The 15,384-nt window shown below is 41.0% G+C and overlaps 1 protein-coding gene across 1 annotated transcript; it reads right to left on the bottom strand.

Moving 5' to 3' along the window:
• Positions 1-307: 307 nt before the first annotated feature.
• Hars1 (histidyl-tRNA synthetase 1) lies at positions 308-15,382 on the bottom strand. The gene is made up of 13 exons (XM_027927545.3): positions 15,208-15,382; positions 14,839-14,928; positions 10,002-10,121; positions 6,929-7,024; positions 6,155-6,280; positions 4,592-4,699; positions 4,337-4,435; positions 4,017-4,110; positions 3,715-3,842; positions 3,380-3,622; positions 1,547-1,663; positions 1,061-1,207; positions 308-729 (listed from the first exon to the last, which is right to left on the bottom strand). The coding sequence occupies exons 1-13, from the start codon at positions 15,295-15,297 to the stop codon at positions 658-660; spliced, it is 1,530 nt and encodes a 509-aa protein (XP_027783346.2). The 5' UTR covers positions 15,298-15,382; the 3' UTR covers positions 308-657.
• Positions 15,383-15,384: the final 2 nt, after the last annotated feature.

Genomic DNA, 15,384 nt, shown 5'->3' with positions numbered 1-15,384 from the left:
CCCTCCACCCCCGCCCCCAGCTCTTATTGGCAGAGCGCAACCCCGCCTCCCGAGGGTGGAGGTAACCACTGCACGTGCGCCATGGGCCTTGGACACTCAAGTGGAAAACTAGAAACCCTGGCGAGCCAGGCTTGCATCCCAAGGAGTGGAGTCATTTGCAATGGGGAGGGTGGTGGCCCCTGGATGCCCCTTTCACTTTAGGGGATAGCTCATGGGCAGTACCGTGTCTTTTTGCCATTTCCACTCCTGACTTGATCTGAATGGGTGATGGGGAAGGCAGTGCTAGGCATTAATGAAACGGACAGGCTCCAGTGGTTGAGACATTTTATTAGACCTTTGGCGATTAGTTGCAGGAAGACATCTGCTCCATCTGGTATGGGACCCTGTGGTTGAGGCCATTTCAGAACCCCCACAGGTAACTCAGGAAAAAGACTCGTCTAATCCCCAGGGCCTTCTATAAAAGTGGTGTAGTACTTGGCCACTTTTGTCGCTGATTACCAGTAAGATAATCATAATAAAAATAAAAAGTCTCTGTTCTGACCACATTTGAGGTCTTCCTGCTGCAACAGGAATGTGCAAAGCTGTTGAAGTACATATGCAGTTTTGTTTTAGTCTCAAACAATGCCAGTCCCACTTTCCTTTCATAGTTTACACAGTTCAGCAGATGCAGAGGGGTTGGCTTGTTCTCCTCCTGATCTCTTCCACAAGGTCTTCTCTTCTGACGTCCACCTGGGCAGGACAGGGAAGAAGGTAGTATAAGCATCTTCCACTCCATTGCTCCTTGAGTGCCTACTTCTTCTAGTCATCAGATTTGGCTCACTGGGAGCAAGAACCCATTCAGACACCCTAAGGTAGTCCGTGCCTCTTCAGGAGACAGAAAGACACAGGGTATATGTGTCTTTATCCTGCTATGACCATAGTAACATGTTAAGTCCTTATTTAACTCCTTTAAGCATTTGTACTATATGAATGCCAGGCTTTTGCTCAGGTCTCAAATAGGCATGAGCCCATCAACTTGGCTTATATTCTCCTTCCTTGGCATTCCTGACCTCCCCCTTACCTCTTCTCTGCTAGCCACTGAACGGAGCTTGATAACCCCTTCCTTGAGCTCCTGCTCCCCGATGATGGCCACCAGTGGGATGCCTGCTTCCTCACAGTACTGCAACTGATTCAGTAACTTTGGGTTCTTCTTGTAGAGCAGCTCAGCCTGCAAGGGACCAGGGCAGATGATGAAGACTGGCTTCTGCTATCTTCAGGGACAAATTCGTGGAAACCCAAACTGGCATCCTGCTCTTAGTTCCACCTCAAGACATAATTGCAGGCTGGAGTTGTAGCTCAGTGGTAGAGCATTTGCTTAGCATGTGTGAGGCACTGGGTTCAATTCTCAGCACCACATATAACTGAGTAAAATAAAGGTCCATTGACAACAACAACAAAATATTAAAAAAAAAAGAAATAATTGCAAAAGACCCTATAGATGAACTTCTATTTAGTTTGTGCCTAGCATTTCCAAGTTTGCTGCCATCCTGGGGCTTGTACCCTGTACCTTGATCCCAGCATCCCACAGATCTGAGACAAGCTTCAGTCTCTCCTCCAGCAGTTTCTTCTGTGCAGATGCCACAAGCACCTGTGTCTCTGTGGTCCGGACCTTCTCCTCTAAAGCCTGGTGAATGGGCAGATAAATGTCAGACAGCAGGGCTAACACTGTCAAGGAGCAAACACTGACAGGGTAGGTTCTACTTAACATTCTGAGAGACTAGGTCCAAGTCAGTGAGTTTCACCAGGGAAGGGATTGGTGTTCTCATGTAGCAATTTAGCTTAGGGTAGCTCTCAGAAGATAGAAGAAATAAACTTATACATATGCCTTGCCAGAAAAAATAATCTAGGGCAAGGGAAAATATATCTTATTTGCATTATTTCAAGCTCATTTCTGTCTAATATGTTAAAGGTCCATAAGAACATTCACACAGAAGTACTACTATGAGGCCATCCCAGGCAAGCAAATCAGCCCTGGCCTTCTAAAGTCCCTACTTAACTACTTGTCCATTCAGGAGACTATGTCTCTAATACTTCAGTTCTAGGACAGAACCCAAGGTATGGGGGACAAGGGCAAATGCTGCTGCTGCCCTTTGACTTTTTCTGGAAAGTACTGTCAAAGTTCTTACAATGTGGGCTAGGGGTGGTAGCTCAGTGGTAAAGCACTTGCCTAGCATGTGTGAGGCACTGGGTTCGATTCTCAGCACCACATATACATAAATAAAAATAAAGTTCTATCAATAACTAAAAAAAAAAAAAAAGTTCTTACAATGTAAGATGCCTACATTGGACCTCAACTGGGAAACATGCATCATGTCCACCCTGTAGAAGAGGTCCTGCTATGACCATAGTAACACAGGAACATTGGGAAAGTTGCCAGAATATTCCTAAGGATAAAATGCAGCCAGCCATTTAAGAGCAGCAGCATGAAAGGAGGGCTTGGGGCTGATATTGTGGCTCACTGGTAGAGTGCTTGCCTAGTAAATGTGAGGCACTGGGTTTGATCCTCAGCACCGCATAAAAGAAAAATAAAGTTTAGCTGGGCGCAGTGGTGCACACCTGTAATCCCAGCGGCTCGGGAGGCTGAGGCAGGAGGATTGTGAGTTCAAAGCAGCCTCAGCAATTTAGTGAGGCGCTAAGCAACTCAGTGAGACCCTGTCTCTAATAAAATACAAAATAGGGCTAGGGATGTGGCTCAGTGGTTGAGTGCCCCTGAGTTCAATCCCTAGTATCCCCCCCAGTTTAAAAAAAAAAAAAGAAAAAAAAAAAGGAGGGCTTGAGGCCATGAGGGGCTTTCTTGGTGTTAGTCTTGGTGCTAGAGAGACAAGGCAGCCATCTCAAGTCTTAGACACATACTGCCCACCAAGAAAGAATGTTACAGAGTGGTTAGGAGTAAGACTTGAGTTTGGCTACCTGAATTTAAATTCTGACTCTGCCACTTACAAGTTTCATGACTTTGAGCAAATTATCAATTTCATATATAAAAACATGCAAAAAAAATAGCTATGCTAAATAGATGGCTATTTGCCAGAATTAGCTAATGCATCAAAATCACCAAGCACTGTCCCGACATATAACATTAAAATATTAAGTATTCTGTTATGAGGAAGACTTGAATTTTGGATTCACCAGCCTAGGTTCCTGACAGCCCTGAGGAAGTAGGGGTTCAGAGCACAGGATTTAGTGGAGACAGATCAAATCCATAAAAAGAGGCTTTAATTGGGTTAGAATTTGTGAAGGCCAACAATCATCTTTTCTGTATTTCTTGCTCACTTGGAGATCAAAGGTAGCTTGGATGCCACTGCCTTCCTGGACTATTTTGTACCCACACCCTAGGACCTACCTCTAGTCTCTGCTCCACGATGGAGAAGATCCGCTCCACTCCAATGCTGAGCCCCACGCATGGCACCTTGCGCCCTTTGGGGTCAAACATGCCCACCAGCCCATCATAGCGCCCTCCAGCAGCTATACTGCCTACACCTAGAGGCTCTTCCCCTGCTTGGGTTGGGGTCTGTAGCAACACTGCCTCATAGATCACCCCAGTATAGTAGTCCAGTCCTCGAGCAAGGCTCAGGTCAAAGGAGATCTGTGGAGATAAGGATATGGTCAGTACAGATTAGGATCAGGGACCTGAAGCCCCAGAGGTCAGCCAGGGCCTCCATCCCCAAGTTGACTTACCTTGTCAGCAATGCCAAACAGGGTCAGGTACTCAAACAACAGCTTCAGATCTCCTAGGCCTTCCAAGGCCTGCTTGCTCTGGGATAGTTTAGGATCCTGTAGCAGCTGCTCCACCAGAGATACCCCACCTGGGGAGAAAGATTCATGAGCCAGATTGTCCAGGAGAGGAAAAAGGCAGTAGGTTCAACTTTTTGCCTGAACTGCAAGCACATGTGTATATTAGCACACACACTCACTCTCTACACACACTTAGGACTGAGAGCAGTGGGAGGCTGACAGGGAGGCTGGGTTCTGTTCCTCACCATGTTGTTGGACATAGTCCCCAATGCGGTCAGCTACTTCAGGTGCAAGGCCCTTCTCTCCTACCATCTCATTCTTCACTTCCTCCCAGGATACCTGGACAGAGAGATACCAGTTGTTGACCCTGGACAGCTTCCCTACCTCAGCAAGGTGGATCCTCTGTGGGGGTAGTCTTAGAGCAGAAGCTGCCTTTCAACTTAGATCCTGGGGCTAAACTTCCTTTGGTGGGCACAGAGGCAGGCACTTCCTCCTCCTAATTTTATTTTTCATTTCTCAAGGCAGAGTGGGATCTAAGAAGAGAGTCAGGCGCTTGGGTTGTTACCTTGTCCAGTTTGTCCACTGAGGAGCAGATGGTACGGAACTTGTCATCAGGAACACCACAGATGGCAAACATTCCATCGAGGATGCGCCGATCATTAACCTGTGGGGACCCAAGACATGATAAAGAGGGAATATCTTTCTTTTATGTGACCTCAATATTCCTTGATCACCGGGGCTATTGGTTCCTTTGCACAAGGACTTTCTCCTGTGAGAATCCAGGCCCTACCTTGCCCTCCCAGCCCTGTTCCTTTCTGACCTTGACCAGGAAGTCGCCTATCTGAAGTGAACTCAGGATCTCACACATGATCTTCAGGCACTCTGCATCAGGAATCATGGGGTCAAATTGCCCAGCAATGTCAAAATCCTGCAGGAAGAGGGGTAGTTAAAGGGCCTCAGAGTTTGAAACATCTTAGGGACTCTTGGGAGCTCAGCTCTCTATGAAGGCCTATTTGCACTCAAGCACAGACATTCTCATTCACTTTCTACAAGCAATCATTAGCTCAGAGGAAAATCCCAGTTGTGGTTTCCTTTCTATGTTTTGGGCTATTTTCCTTCATTATCTATATCTTCATCAGGTTTTCCCTAATTCCTCCTATTGTTATAAGGCAATTATTCAGCCTTAGTCATAACCATTTTTTTCTATTCATCAGAAGCTGCTGAGGGCCATAGCTGAGTTGGAATGACGCATGGCATTTTTGCCAGAATGGAGTGGTTGAGAGGTGATGCCAGCAAGCCATTGAGATGATAATGGTTATGTTAAGCTGTATATTCAATTGTAATATTAGACCCCTGCTGTCAGTCTGGGCCTGCTACTTTGGAGTTCTCACGGGTGGGGATTTCCGGAGAGTTCCCATTGGTTGGGGAAGTGCCGGAGGAGGGATTTCCGGTTGGTGTGTGGTGTGTCGGGGAGAAGGCCGAGTGGGAGAAGGCCCAGTGCGTGGAGTTCGCGGGAGTGCGGAGAATAAAGGAGTCCCTGTTTTGAACCTACAAGGCTGTGTGGCGGCTCGGAGGATTTGATATCTCAAATTGAATTTCCTCATCCACTTATGTAATCTTATCATAGTGGTTTAATATAAAAATCACTAGACCTGATCTCATCATCTGCTGAATATCAAGTTTACTTCTTTTTTTTTTTTTTTTGGTGGGGGGGAGTATCAGGGATTGTTGAACCTAGGGGCACTCACCCACTGAGCCACATCCCCAGTCCTATTTTGAATTTTTTAAAATATATTGTTTTGGGGCTGGGGTTGTAGCTCAGGGGTAGAGCACTTGCCTCACATATGTGAGGCTCTGGGTTCAATCCCCAGCACCAATAAAAATAAATAAGCAAATAAAATAAAGATTAAATAAATAAACGTATTTTTAGTTGTCAATGGACCTTTATTTTATTTTTTGATACTTGGTGCTAAGAATTGAACCCAGTGCCTCACACATGCTAGGCAAGCGCTGTGCCACTGAGTCACAATCTCAGCTCCCTATTGTGTATTTTATTTAGAGACAGGGAATCACTGAGTTGCTTAGCACCTCACCATTGCTGAGGATGGCTTTGAACTCGAGATCTTCCTGTCTCAGCTTCCTCAACTGCTGGGTCATTACAGGCATGCGCCACCGCACCTGGCTCAGGTTTACGTCTATGTAAAATGGAGAAAATCTCTCTTCCCTTCCCCATAAGGCCATTGTGAAAGCTATATGAAAACAACATGGCAACCTAGAAACATTATTGAGACAACCAGTTTAAAACACCACAGTATTCAGTATTCTAGTGGCTTGAAGGAGAGCTGGAGTTACCCATCCTACCCCATAGTTTCCCAGTACTCACACACTGGTAGAATTCCCGATATCGGCCTCGGGTCATGGCTGGATTATCCCGCCGGTATACCTTAGCTATGTGATAACGTTTAATGTTGGTCAGTTTATTCATTGCCAAATACCGAGCAAAAGGAACCTGATGACAGAGAGTTAAGGAGGAAGTTCCTCTTATCACAGTTTGGAAGTTATCATCACCTACAGAAGCTGGGGTCTAACCTCACCCTGTATAGGCAAAACCACCACCCATAAGATTAAAAGCATTTTTGAACATCAGACAGAATCAATAGTGATACCGTAAAGAGCAGCTGAAGTCTCAAAAAGAGGACTCCTTCCTCTTTGATAGTGTCTCCCCTCATTGTGCTCACACAGCAGGGGGCTAAGCAGATTGGGCACAAGCGCTCTGCCACTGAGCCATGGGGAAATCTCTAAACAAAGATTCTCTGTGTAGCTTGGAGATAAAGGAACTGTGCTGTTGGTCAACAAAAGAGAACTCTATCTACTACAAATGGCAGGGGAGAAATATTCTGGAGCCAGGGGATTGTTGTAGAACTGGGATCTGGGCCTTGACATAAAGCTGAAGTCTCACTTGGGATTCAGACGATTTCTAAGGCTGTGCTCTTTAGTAATATCCCATTTCTGGTTTAGAGAAATAATCCCCTAATTGCCTGAGGTTTCATATTTAATCTTACCTGTCTGCCTGTCCTATACCTGAGGCTAGAAATAGCCACAGCCTAGTAAGAGTTAATCCATCCAAAGTCTAAAGAGCCCAAGTTTAGAAAGATACAGTGAGATCATAACGAAGGGACAACAGCTCCCCACCCTGGTCCTTCAGGTCATAGATAAGCTTCGAGTCTTCTCCATATTTTCCTGTTAGTGTTTCCTGGAGAAAACAAAGAAATATGGTCACAATAATTAATTGTTTTTAAAAATATTTTTTACTTTTCAGTTTTCGGTGGACACAATATCTTTGTTTGTATGTGGTGCTGAGGATCGAACCCTGGCTGCACGCATGCCAGGCAAGTGCGCTACCGCTTGAGCCACATCCCCAGCCCTTGTCACAATAATTTAAAAGAAAGTTTTGAAAACAAAAATCCACTATGCTAACATGAATAATTTCAACATGTCCATATTCCCTCTGCTCTTTATTCCAATGTTTATGTGTTTGATGTAGTTAAAATCAAAAGGAAACACCAATTTTGCATTGATTTTTCTGCTTATTATTTTTCCATTCTGTGATAGAGCTAAAGCAATATTATTAATATTATTCTTTTGTGATACTGGGGATTGAACTCATGGCCTCATCATACTAGGCAAGTGCTGAACCACTGAACTACATCCCAGTCCCCTCTTCTTTAAGATTTTGAGAAGGGTCTTGCTAAATTGTGGAGGCTGGCCTCTAACTTGAGATTCTCCTGCCTCAGTCTCCTGAGTTACTGGGATTACAGGCATGCACCACTGTGCTTGGCTGAAATTATAATTATTTTTGTAATGGGAATTGAACCCAGGGGCACTTTACCACTGAGCTACATCCCCAGACCTTTTTTCTTTGAAACAGGATTTTGCTAAATTGCTTAGGGCCCCACTAAGTTGGTGAGGCTGGCCTCAACTTGTGATCCTCTTACCTCTGCCTCCCTAGTCTCTGAGATTACAGATGAATGCCACTGTATCTGGCTTAAAATATTTTTTTAAAAAGATGTACAATATTCCAGTGAGAAGAAGCTCTGTATTTACTTCCTCCCTATTGTTATCTTTTTAGGTATTTAGGTTATTCTATTTTTTTTTGCTGGTGGTTGAGGAGATTGAACCCAGGGGTACTCTACCATTGAGTAATTATTTATGTACTTTTATTATATAACAGCAGTCTCATAATAAAAGCTAAGTTGCTCAGGCTGGCCTCAAATTTGTAATCCTTCTGCCTTAGTTTCCCAAGCAGCTGAGATTATAGGTGTGAGAACTATACACACCAGGTTATTCTAATTTTTAGAAATATTCTGTAACATTTCAATAAGCCTATTTGGATACATATCTTTTCTGTTTTTGAATATTTTTCTTGAGGATAAGCTTCTAAGAGGGGTTATTAGACCAACAAACAAGTGTTTTTATAATGCCTGAGAGAGCTAAACAATGTCAAAAGCTAAAACAGAATTTCTTAAAGGTATTATAGCAGTCCTTAACCTGTGATGTGTTCAACAGTGACAACATATTTCAGTCATCAGACTGCCGAAGATGTAAAAAGCCTGAAAATTCCCAGTGCCTTGAATAAGAAACACATGCTGATTGTTGTTTTTAGCTGAACTATGAGTACCCCCATTCATGTTGAAGTCCTAACCTCTAGTAACCTGAGAATGTGATTGTATTTGGGAACAGGGTCTTTAAAGAGATAATTAAGCTAAGGCCCTAATTCAATATATCTGGTGAACTTATGAGAAGAAGAAATTTGGACCCAAAGAGTTGATGTGAAGACAAAAGGAAGAAGATGGCCATCTATAAACCATGGAGAGAGGCCTGGAATAGATTCTTCCTTCATAGCCCTCAGAATGAACCAACCTTGCCAACACCTTATCTCAAACTTTTGGTCTCCAAAACTGTGAAAAGATTAATTTCTGTTGTTTATGCTACCCAGTCTGTGGTACTTTATTATGGCAGCCCTAGCACATGAATAGTTTGTAAAAATATAAATGGGTTCAAACTTTTTCTTTTTTGGTACTGGGGATTGAACCCAGGGACATTCAACCACTGAGTCACATCCCCAGCCCTTTTTTGTATTTTATTTAGAGACACAGTCTCACTGAGTTGTTTAGGACCTCGCTAAGGCTGAGGCTGACTTTGAACTTGCGATCCTCCTGTTTCAGTCTCTGGAGCTGCTGGGATTACAGGTGTGTGCCCAGTGGGTTCAATCTTTTGACCCAGCAATTCCATTTATATGAATTTGCCCTGTAGATAAATGCCCATGAATAGACATTGCTCTAAGCACTGAGTATATATCAGTGAACAAGACAAAGGCAGTGAGAAGAAACAGGTACTATATTATGCAAGGAAAGAAATTAACAGATAATTTCAGATAGTCACAATTACTCTAAAAGACATAAAATAGGTTGATGTGATAGAGAGGGGTTACTGTAGACAATTTGGAGAGGATTATTTGAGGAATGGTATCTAAGCTGAGATCTAAAACTAAAGCCTGCAATCTCTAATATAATTTACTCTGAAACTAAAGTCATGCAAAGAGCTGGGGAAAAAAAGAGTTTGGGAAAAGGGAAGAGCAAGAATAAACATCCTGAGGTAAAAACATATTTAATATTTCCAGGATTAGAAGGAAGACCAGAATAATATAATGGCCAAGGGGGAAAATAGCATGAGATAAAGCGGAAAAGGCAGTGGCCAGGTGATCTAGGGCCTCCTAAGCTCAAGTAAAGAGCCAGAATTGTATTTTGAGTGTAATGGGCATCAAGCAGATATTGATACAATCTGTGTGGGTTTTTTTTTTGACCAGGGATTGGGCCCAGGAGTGCTTTACCACTGAGCATGCCCAGTCCTTTTTATTTTTTATTTTGAGACAGGGTCTTGCTAAGTTGAACAGGGCCTCACTAAGTTGCTGAGGCTGATTTTGAACTTGTAATCCTCTTGCCTCAGCCTCCCAAGTTGCTGGGGCAAGCTGGTTTTTAATAGCAAAGAACTATAAACAACTGTAGGGTCCATCAATGGGATACTGGTTGCATATTTATACTTCATATACATAGGGGCGTCCATGTATCTAGAAAACATCCCAAGTACAGATGCTATGGAATTCAGTGTAAATAGGAGCAAGAATGACTTCTATTATGAAAAGCATATGTTTCTCTTCACACTTCTCTTACCTTTAGTTCAAACACAGGTGTATCGATTACTTCTGCACCATGGCGTTTGAAGCAGCGGATGATTACATCAAAAACCTTCTCCCGAACTGCCATCTGCCAGGGACTGTAGTCTCTTGTGCCCTGAGTCAAAATCCACCAAAGAATCAGGAATAAGATTTAAAACAAAGAAGAGTAAGTTCTGGAAATATAAAAGAATGATCTCGACAATGAGGAAAACAAATCCTTTCCTAAACTCAGATTTTCCTATAGGCCACTGAATAGTAAAATGAATACAAATTCCCTATTAATTTCTATACTCATTTGCTATTGGCCTTTTAAATTCCATTTCCATTTTAGTTTGGTTCTATTTTCTAGAATTCTTGGACCATTTTTCTCCAAGCAGGTTTTTAAAAATTTTGGGAATAACAGAATTTCCTTGTCTAACAGAAAATACCTACCTGATAACAGGCACATAACTAACTCAAAGCGGTTCAGAGTTGAATTTTAAAGTTTACAAGCAGCCTTTCTTTCTCAACATAATTTTCTTCTAAATTCTAATTAATACTATTGTTTGTTCTTTAATTTTTTTCTGTTAGTAGTCCTAAGACACAGGCTAGGGAGATAAATTTTGTAGATAAATTATAGGATGTTGAGAAGTTAAGTCATCACCCGAAGCCAGTTTTGTAGCAGGAGAACTCTCGTCAAAGGACCTCTTTTCCTAAACAAAAATATTTAGTAAGAACAGTGGCACTGAGTAATCTTTGCAATTCTTTAATGTATGGCTTAAAAGAAGGCAGCTGTGCTTTTTGTATTCAATTCTGTATTCAATATTCAATATGTTGTTTTGGTTAAAGTATACGAAGATAATTTAAACTTAAATAGATATATATTTATAAAAGAAGGAGTATTTTAGCAAACTTTTCAGCTAACTGTGGATATTCTTTAATACTATCCCAAGATCCAACAAGCAGTTGTTTCTTAAAGATTGCATGTAATGTGGAATCTGAAAGTTACATCAGTGAATTTTTCATACAGGTACATTAGAATGCATTAGCCTAACAGTTATATAAGGTAACTGGAATAGTAAAATTGACAGAGACAGAAAATAAGATAGTGGTCACCAGATGGCAGAAGGGGCAGGTGGTGTGGGAGTTTTTGTTAAGTGGGTATAGTTTCTACTTGGGATGATGAAAAAGTTCTAGAATGGATAGTGGTGATGGTTATAAAACAATGTGAATGTACTTCATGCTACTGAGCTGTACATTTAAAGATTGTTAAAATAGTAAATTTCATTATGTATATTTTACCACAGTAAAAAACAAACCCATTACTGTATCTTGTACTTTAAATAGATCTTCTACCCATGCATGATTTTATACATACATGGGTCATTTGCAAAATACATTGATAACAGTTATACAGATCTTTCAAATGTTGACACATTTCATTATGCAATATCAGAAAATTATACTTGTCAATTATCACCACAGATCTCATCAAGAAAGTCTTTAAAGCATTGGAAAGCTGTCAAGTTCATGGTGGAAAATAAAAATATTCCAAAATTCTAACTTCTACTTGAATGCCTGAATTTTATCACTGACAATAAATCACTGCCATGTCTTCCTTAAAATGACAAGGCTCATTTTTTTGAAAAATGTCTGCTAAATATCCAAGTCTGAAAAGCCATAATTTATCGTTCAGTTGTTCTTTCAAATTAAAAAGATGTTCTATGAAAAACGTAACTAGCCAAGCTCAAAACTTGAACAATGGCTCAAGTGTTTTCCCCATTTCAGAATGAAGTACAAGTAGCATATTCAAGGGTTGAGATCAAATAAAATTAAAAACTTTTACTGTTTTATAAAGAACATTCTTGAGAGAAACTGAATTTTGCTTCTATTTTTATTATTTTTTTGGTAGTTGTAGATAGACAAAATGTCTTTATTTTATTTGTTTACTTTTATGTCGTGCTAAGGATCTCGAACCCAGTGCTTCATGCATGCCAGGCAAGCGCTCTGCCACTGAGCTACAGCCCCAGACACTGAATTTTATTTTTTTAACTGTGAGTACACTGAGGAAAGAACATATATTTGGTCCTCTGTATCCAAAGGACCATAAATCCATATCTATAGATTTAAGAAACTGGATTAAAAAATATTTTGGCGAAAAATTGCATCTGTACTGAACACACACACAGTTTTTTCCTTAGTCATTATCCCTGAACAATATAATAACTATTTATATAGCTTTTACATTATATTAAGCACTATAAGTAATTTAGAAATGATTTAAAGTATACAGGATGTGCATGGTTTGTATGCAAATACTAATCATTTTATATGAAATACTTGACTACCTGTGGATATTTGTAGGAGACAAATGGAATCAATCCCCTGAAGTTACCAAGAGATGACTGTACTGGCTACTAGTATAGTTTAGTGCCACTGTCTCGATTTGTGGTAAGGCAGACGTTCTACTCATACCAGTGCTTTTGCACCTTCAGTGCAAATGTTAACAGTGGAAAAAGCAAATAACGTTTTATTATCATAAAAATGGTTTTGACCATGAAGTTGCCTTGAAAGGGCCTTACCCCTACATTACTGAGTTATCTTTGGTAAAAATATGAATTACACATTTAGAAATGTGTTTCAACAAAGTGAAGTAGATATTTACTCTTTAGCATAACCTCATTTTTTTTTTTTTTTTGTACCAGGGATTGACCTCAGGGGCGCTTGACCACTGAGCCACACCTCCAGCCCTATTTTGTATTTTATTTAGAAACAGGGTCTCACTGAGTTGCTAAGCACCTCACCATTGCCCAAGCTTGGCTTTGAACTCGATATCCTCCTACCTCGGCCTCCTTAGCTGCTGGGATTACAGGCATGCGCCAATCCTCATTTTCTTTTAACATTATATTATGGGAAATTTCAAAGACAACATTTAGAGAATAATATTATAGATCACTATGTAGCCATTACCTAACTTCAACAACCAGTAACACCTGTTCTTATTTCATTTAAACCCGGACATCTTTTTCCTGAAGTATTTTCAAATTCTAGATATTCTATCATTTTCATCCATATATATTTCAGTATGATTCTCTAACATGTAATGATTTTAAGAAAACTCAAAACACTACCTTAATTTTAATCACAAAACTACATAGCAACCCTTTAATAGTATTTAATACTAAATCTAGTTGTATCAGCTTCTAAACAAAGTCTATATACTGTACCTGGTTGATATGTTTGTTTAATCTATGACAATTTCTCAGTTTCCTTTCTTCTTTTTCTGTGGGGCTGGGGATTGAACCCAGGGTTTTGTGCACGCTAAGTACTTGCTCTGCCACTGAGCTACATCCCAGCTTTCTTTTTTTTTTTCCTTTTCATATAATTTACTTATTGAGGAAATTGGGTCATTTGACTTAATTTTTTTTCACATTTTAAATTTGGTTAACAATATCCTCCATGTGTCATTTAACATATTCCTTCATCTTGGGTATTTTGTTTAAATTAATAGTCCAAAGACCTGATTGGATTTAAGTTCAACTTCCCTTGGCAAGAATATTTCATAGTGAGTGCTATGTATTTCTTATTGCATCATATCAGCAGGAACATATGTCTAGTTGTCCTGCTTTTAGTGATGTCAGGACTGATTGCTGAGTTTAGATAAGGCTGGACTGAGCTATCATAAATTCCCCAGAAATTTTACACCTCATTCAGTAGTTTGAATAATTATTAATCATTATGCTTCAAGATTTTATACTCTCTTTAATCTCTGAAAAAGAGAGAATATAGAAAGGAAAAGCTCAATGAATTTAGGAGCCCAAAGAATTTAACCTTAACTCAAAGAAAACAAACCATTTCCCTTCTTCCTTGAAATTCAATTTCAGTTACTTTCACTGAATACCTACTTATTTCTAGGCATCTAGTCTAAGCCTCTCAGGGTAAGTAAACCACATGAGTAACTATTAAAAGTCAGTGAAATACTGATTTGTATGAAGTGGCAAAAGAACTGAGAGGAAGGAGTAAATAGTTCTGTTTGCAGAACTTAAAGAAAATCGCATTTGAATTGAAATCCTCAAGGATGAGCTAGGAATCTTCAACTTCATTCCACTCTACCTCTCTGGTTCTAGTCACATAGGTCTGTTTCTAGTTCCTGGAAACTACTAAAAAAAAGTTCTTTCCTGCCTCAGGGTTTCCATACTCTGCTGGACCTATTTCCTTACACTCTTCTCTTGGCTGTCTCTCATCCATTGAAGCCTCAATGAGTCTTTCTTAGATCCTCCAACTCTCTTTTATGTTTTTCAGACATTATTGTTAATTTCTTTATATTACCCATCACATATGCATGTGTGGGATAATTTGTCCTAAATCTGTCTTTCAGTGGACTATAGGAATCACTAAAACATGGAACTACCAAACCCTTTATTTCTGGAAGAGCATATGACATGCCGTTAATAAAGTCAATGTTCTGTTTTGACGGACTTTGGAAAGTTCCCTAATGTCCTCTTAGCAGCTGCAATGTACTGTCATGAACAACAGAACTCCTTTTAATACTACCATGTTGTATTAAGTGATTTGTACAATGTTAAGAACATAGTACTCAATGAGTTACTGAATTAAAGGAGTAGCAGCAACAGGCTGACTCCCCTGAGCATCCACCTAACTAGTTTCTGTCATCATTTTGCCTTCCCATAATGAGTCAGATAGAGTTCAATCCAGCCCAGTGCCCAGAGCAATTATTGTTTCCTCTGCAATATTTCAGAGCCTCCTCAATGACCTGGTTTAGGGAACCAAACATACTAGAGCCCTTGTGAATGGAATTAGGATTCTCAGAGGCCCCATAGGAATCATATTACCTTGGGGGTTTTGAGCACAAACTTCTGTTTGCTTTCATCAGGGCCCAGCTGTGCCTTCAGTTTCAGTAGTTTTGCCACCTCCTCTTCGATCTGTGGAGAGAAAAAGGCCTCTGAGCTATTCATCTGTCACTCCCCTCCTCCCCCGCCATTCATTCGATATTCCTCCCTCATCAGGAACTGGGACAGATCTCTCTGCTTAGACTAGCCTTACTTCTCTGGGGACCCCTCCTGGCTACCTCTCCACCCAGCCCATCCTTCTCCTTAGCAATCCAGTCCCCTTCCTTCACATACCTGACCTCCGTGTAGACCACCCCCGTTTTATGCCCTCCCTGGCTTTGCTTGGCCATTCCCCTGCCGCCTGGGTCTCACCTGCTCGGTGCTGGCCTTCTGCTGCTTGAGACCCCGCACGCGCTCTCCCTGAAGTCGCACTAGCTCTTCCAGCTTAGCTCGCTCTGCCATTCCGTCTGCCAACCAGAGCCGACTGAGGTCTAGACCAGCCTGGGTGGACTCGACTGCAACCCTGACGACTTCCGGCTATCGAGTCGC

The sequence above is a fragment of the Marmota flaviventris genome, chromosome 5 (genome assembly GCF_047511675.1).
Source record: "Marmota flaviventris isolate mMarFla1 chromosome 5, mMarFla1.hap1, whole genome shotgun sequence".
Classification (NCBI taxonomy): Eukaryota; Metazoa; Chordata; class Mammalia; order Rodentia; family Sciuridae; genus Marmota; species Marmota flaviventris.
This window is presented reverse-complemented; position numbering and strand designations above follow the sequence as displayed.

Bases quoted from the DNA above. Each gene is read 5' to 3' on its own strand.
- Hars1 (XM_027927545.3), bottom strand. From the start codon at position 15,297: ATGGCAGAGCGAGCTAAGCTGGAAGAGCTAGTGCGACTTCAGGGAGAG. The intron at 14,929-15,207 runs GTGAGACCCAGG...TTCTCTCCACAG, and splicing joins AGAAGGCCAGCACCGAGCAG to ATCGAAGAGGAGGTGGCAAA. The intron at 4,436-4,591 runs GTCAGAAAGGAA...GGGTCCCCACAG, and splicing joins TAGGCGACTTCCTGGTCAAG to GTTAATGATCGGCGCATCCT.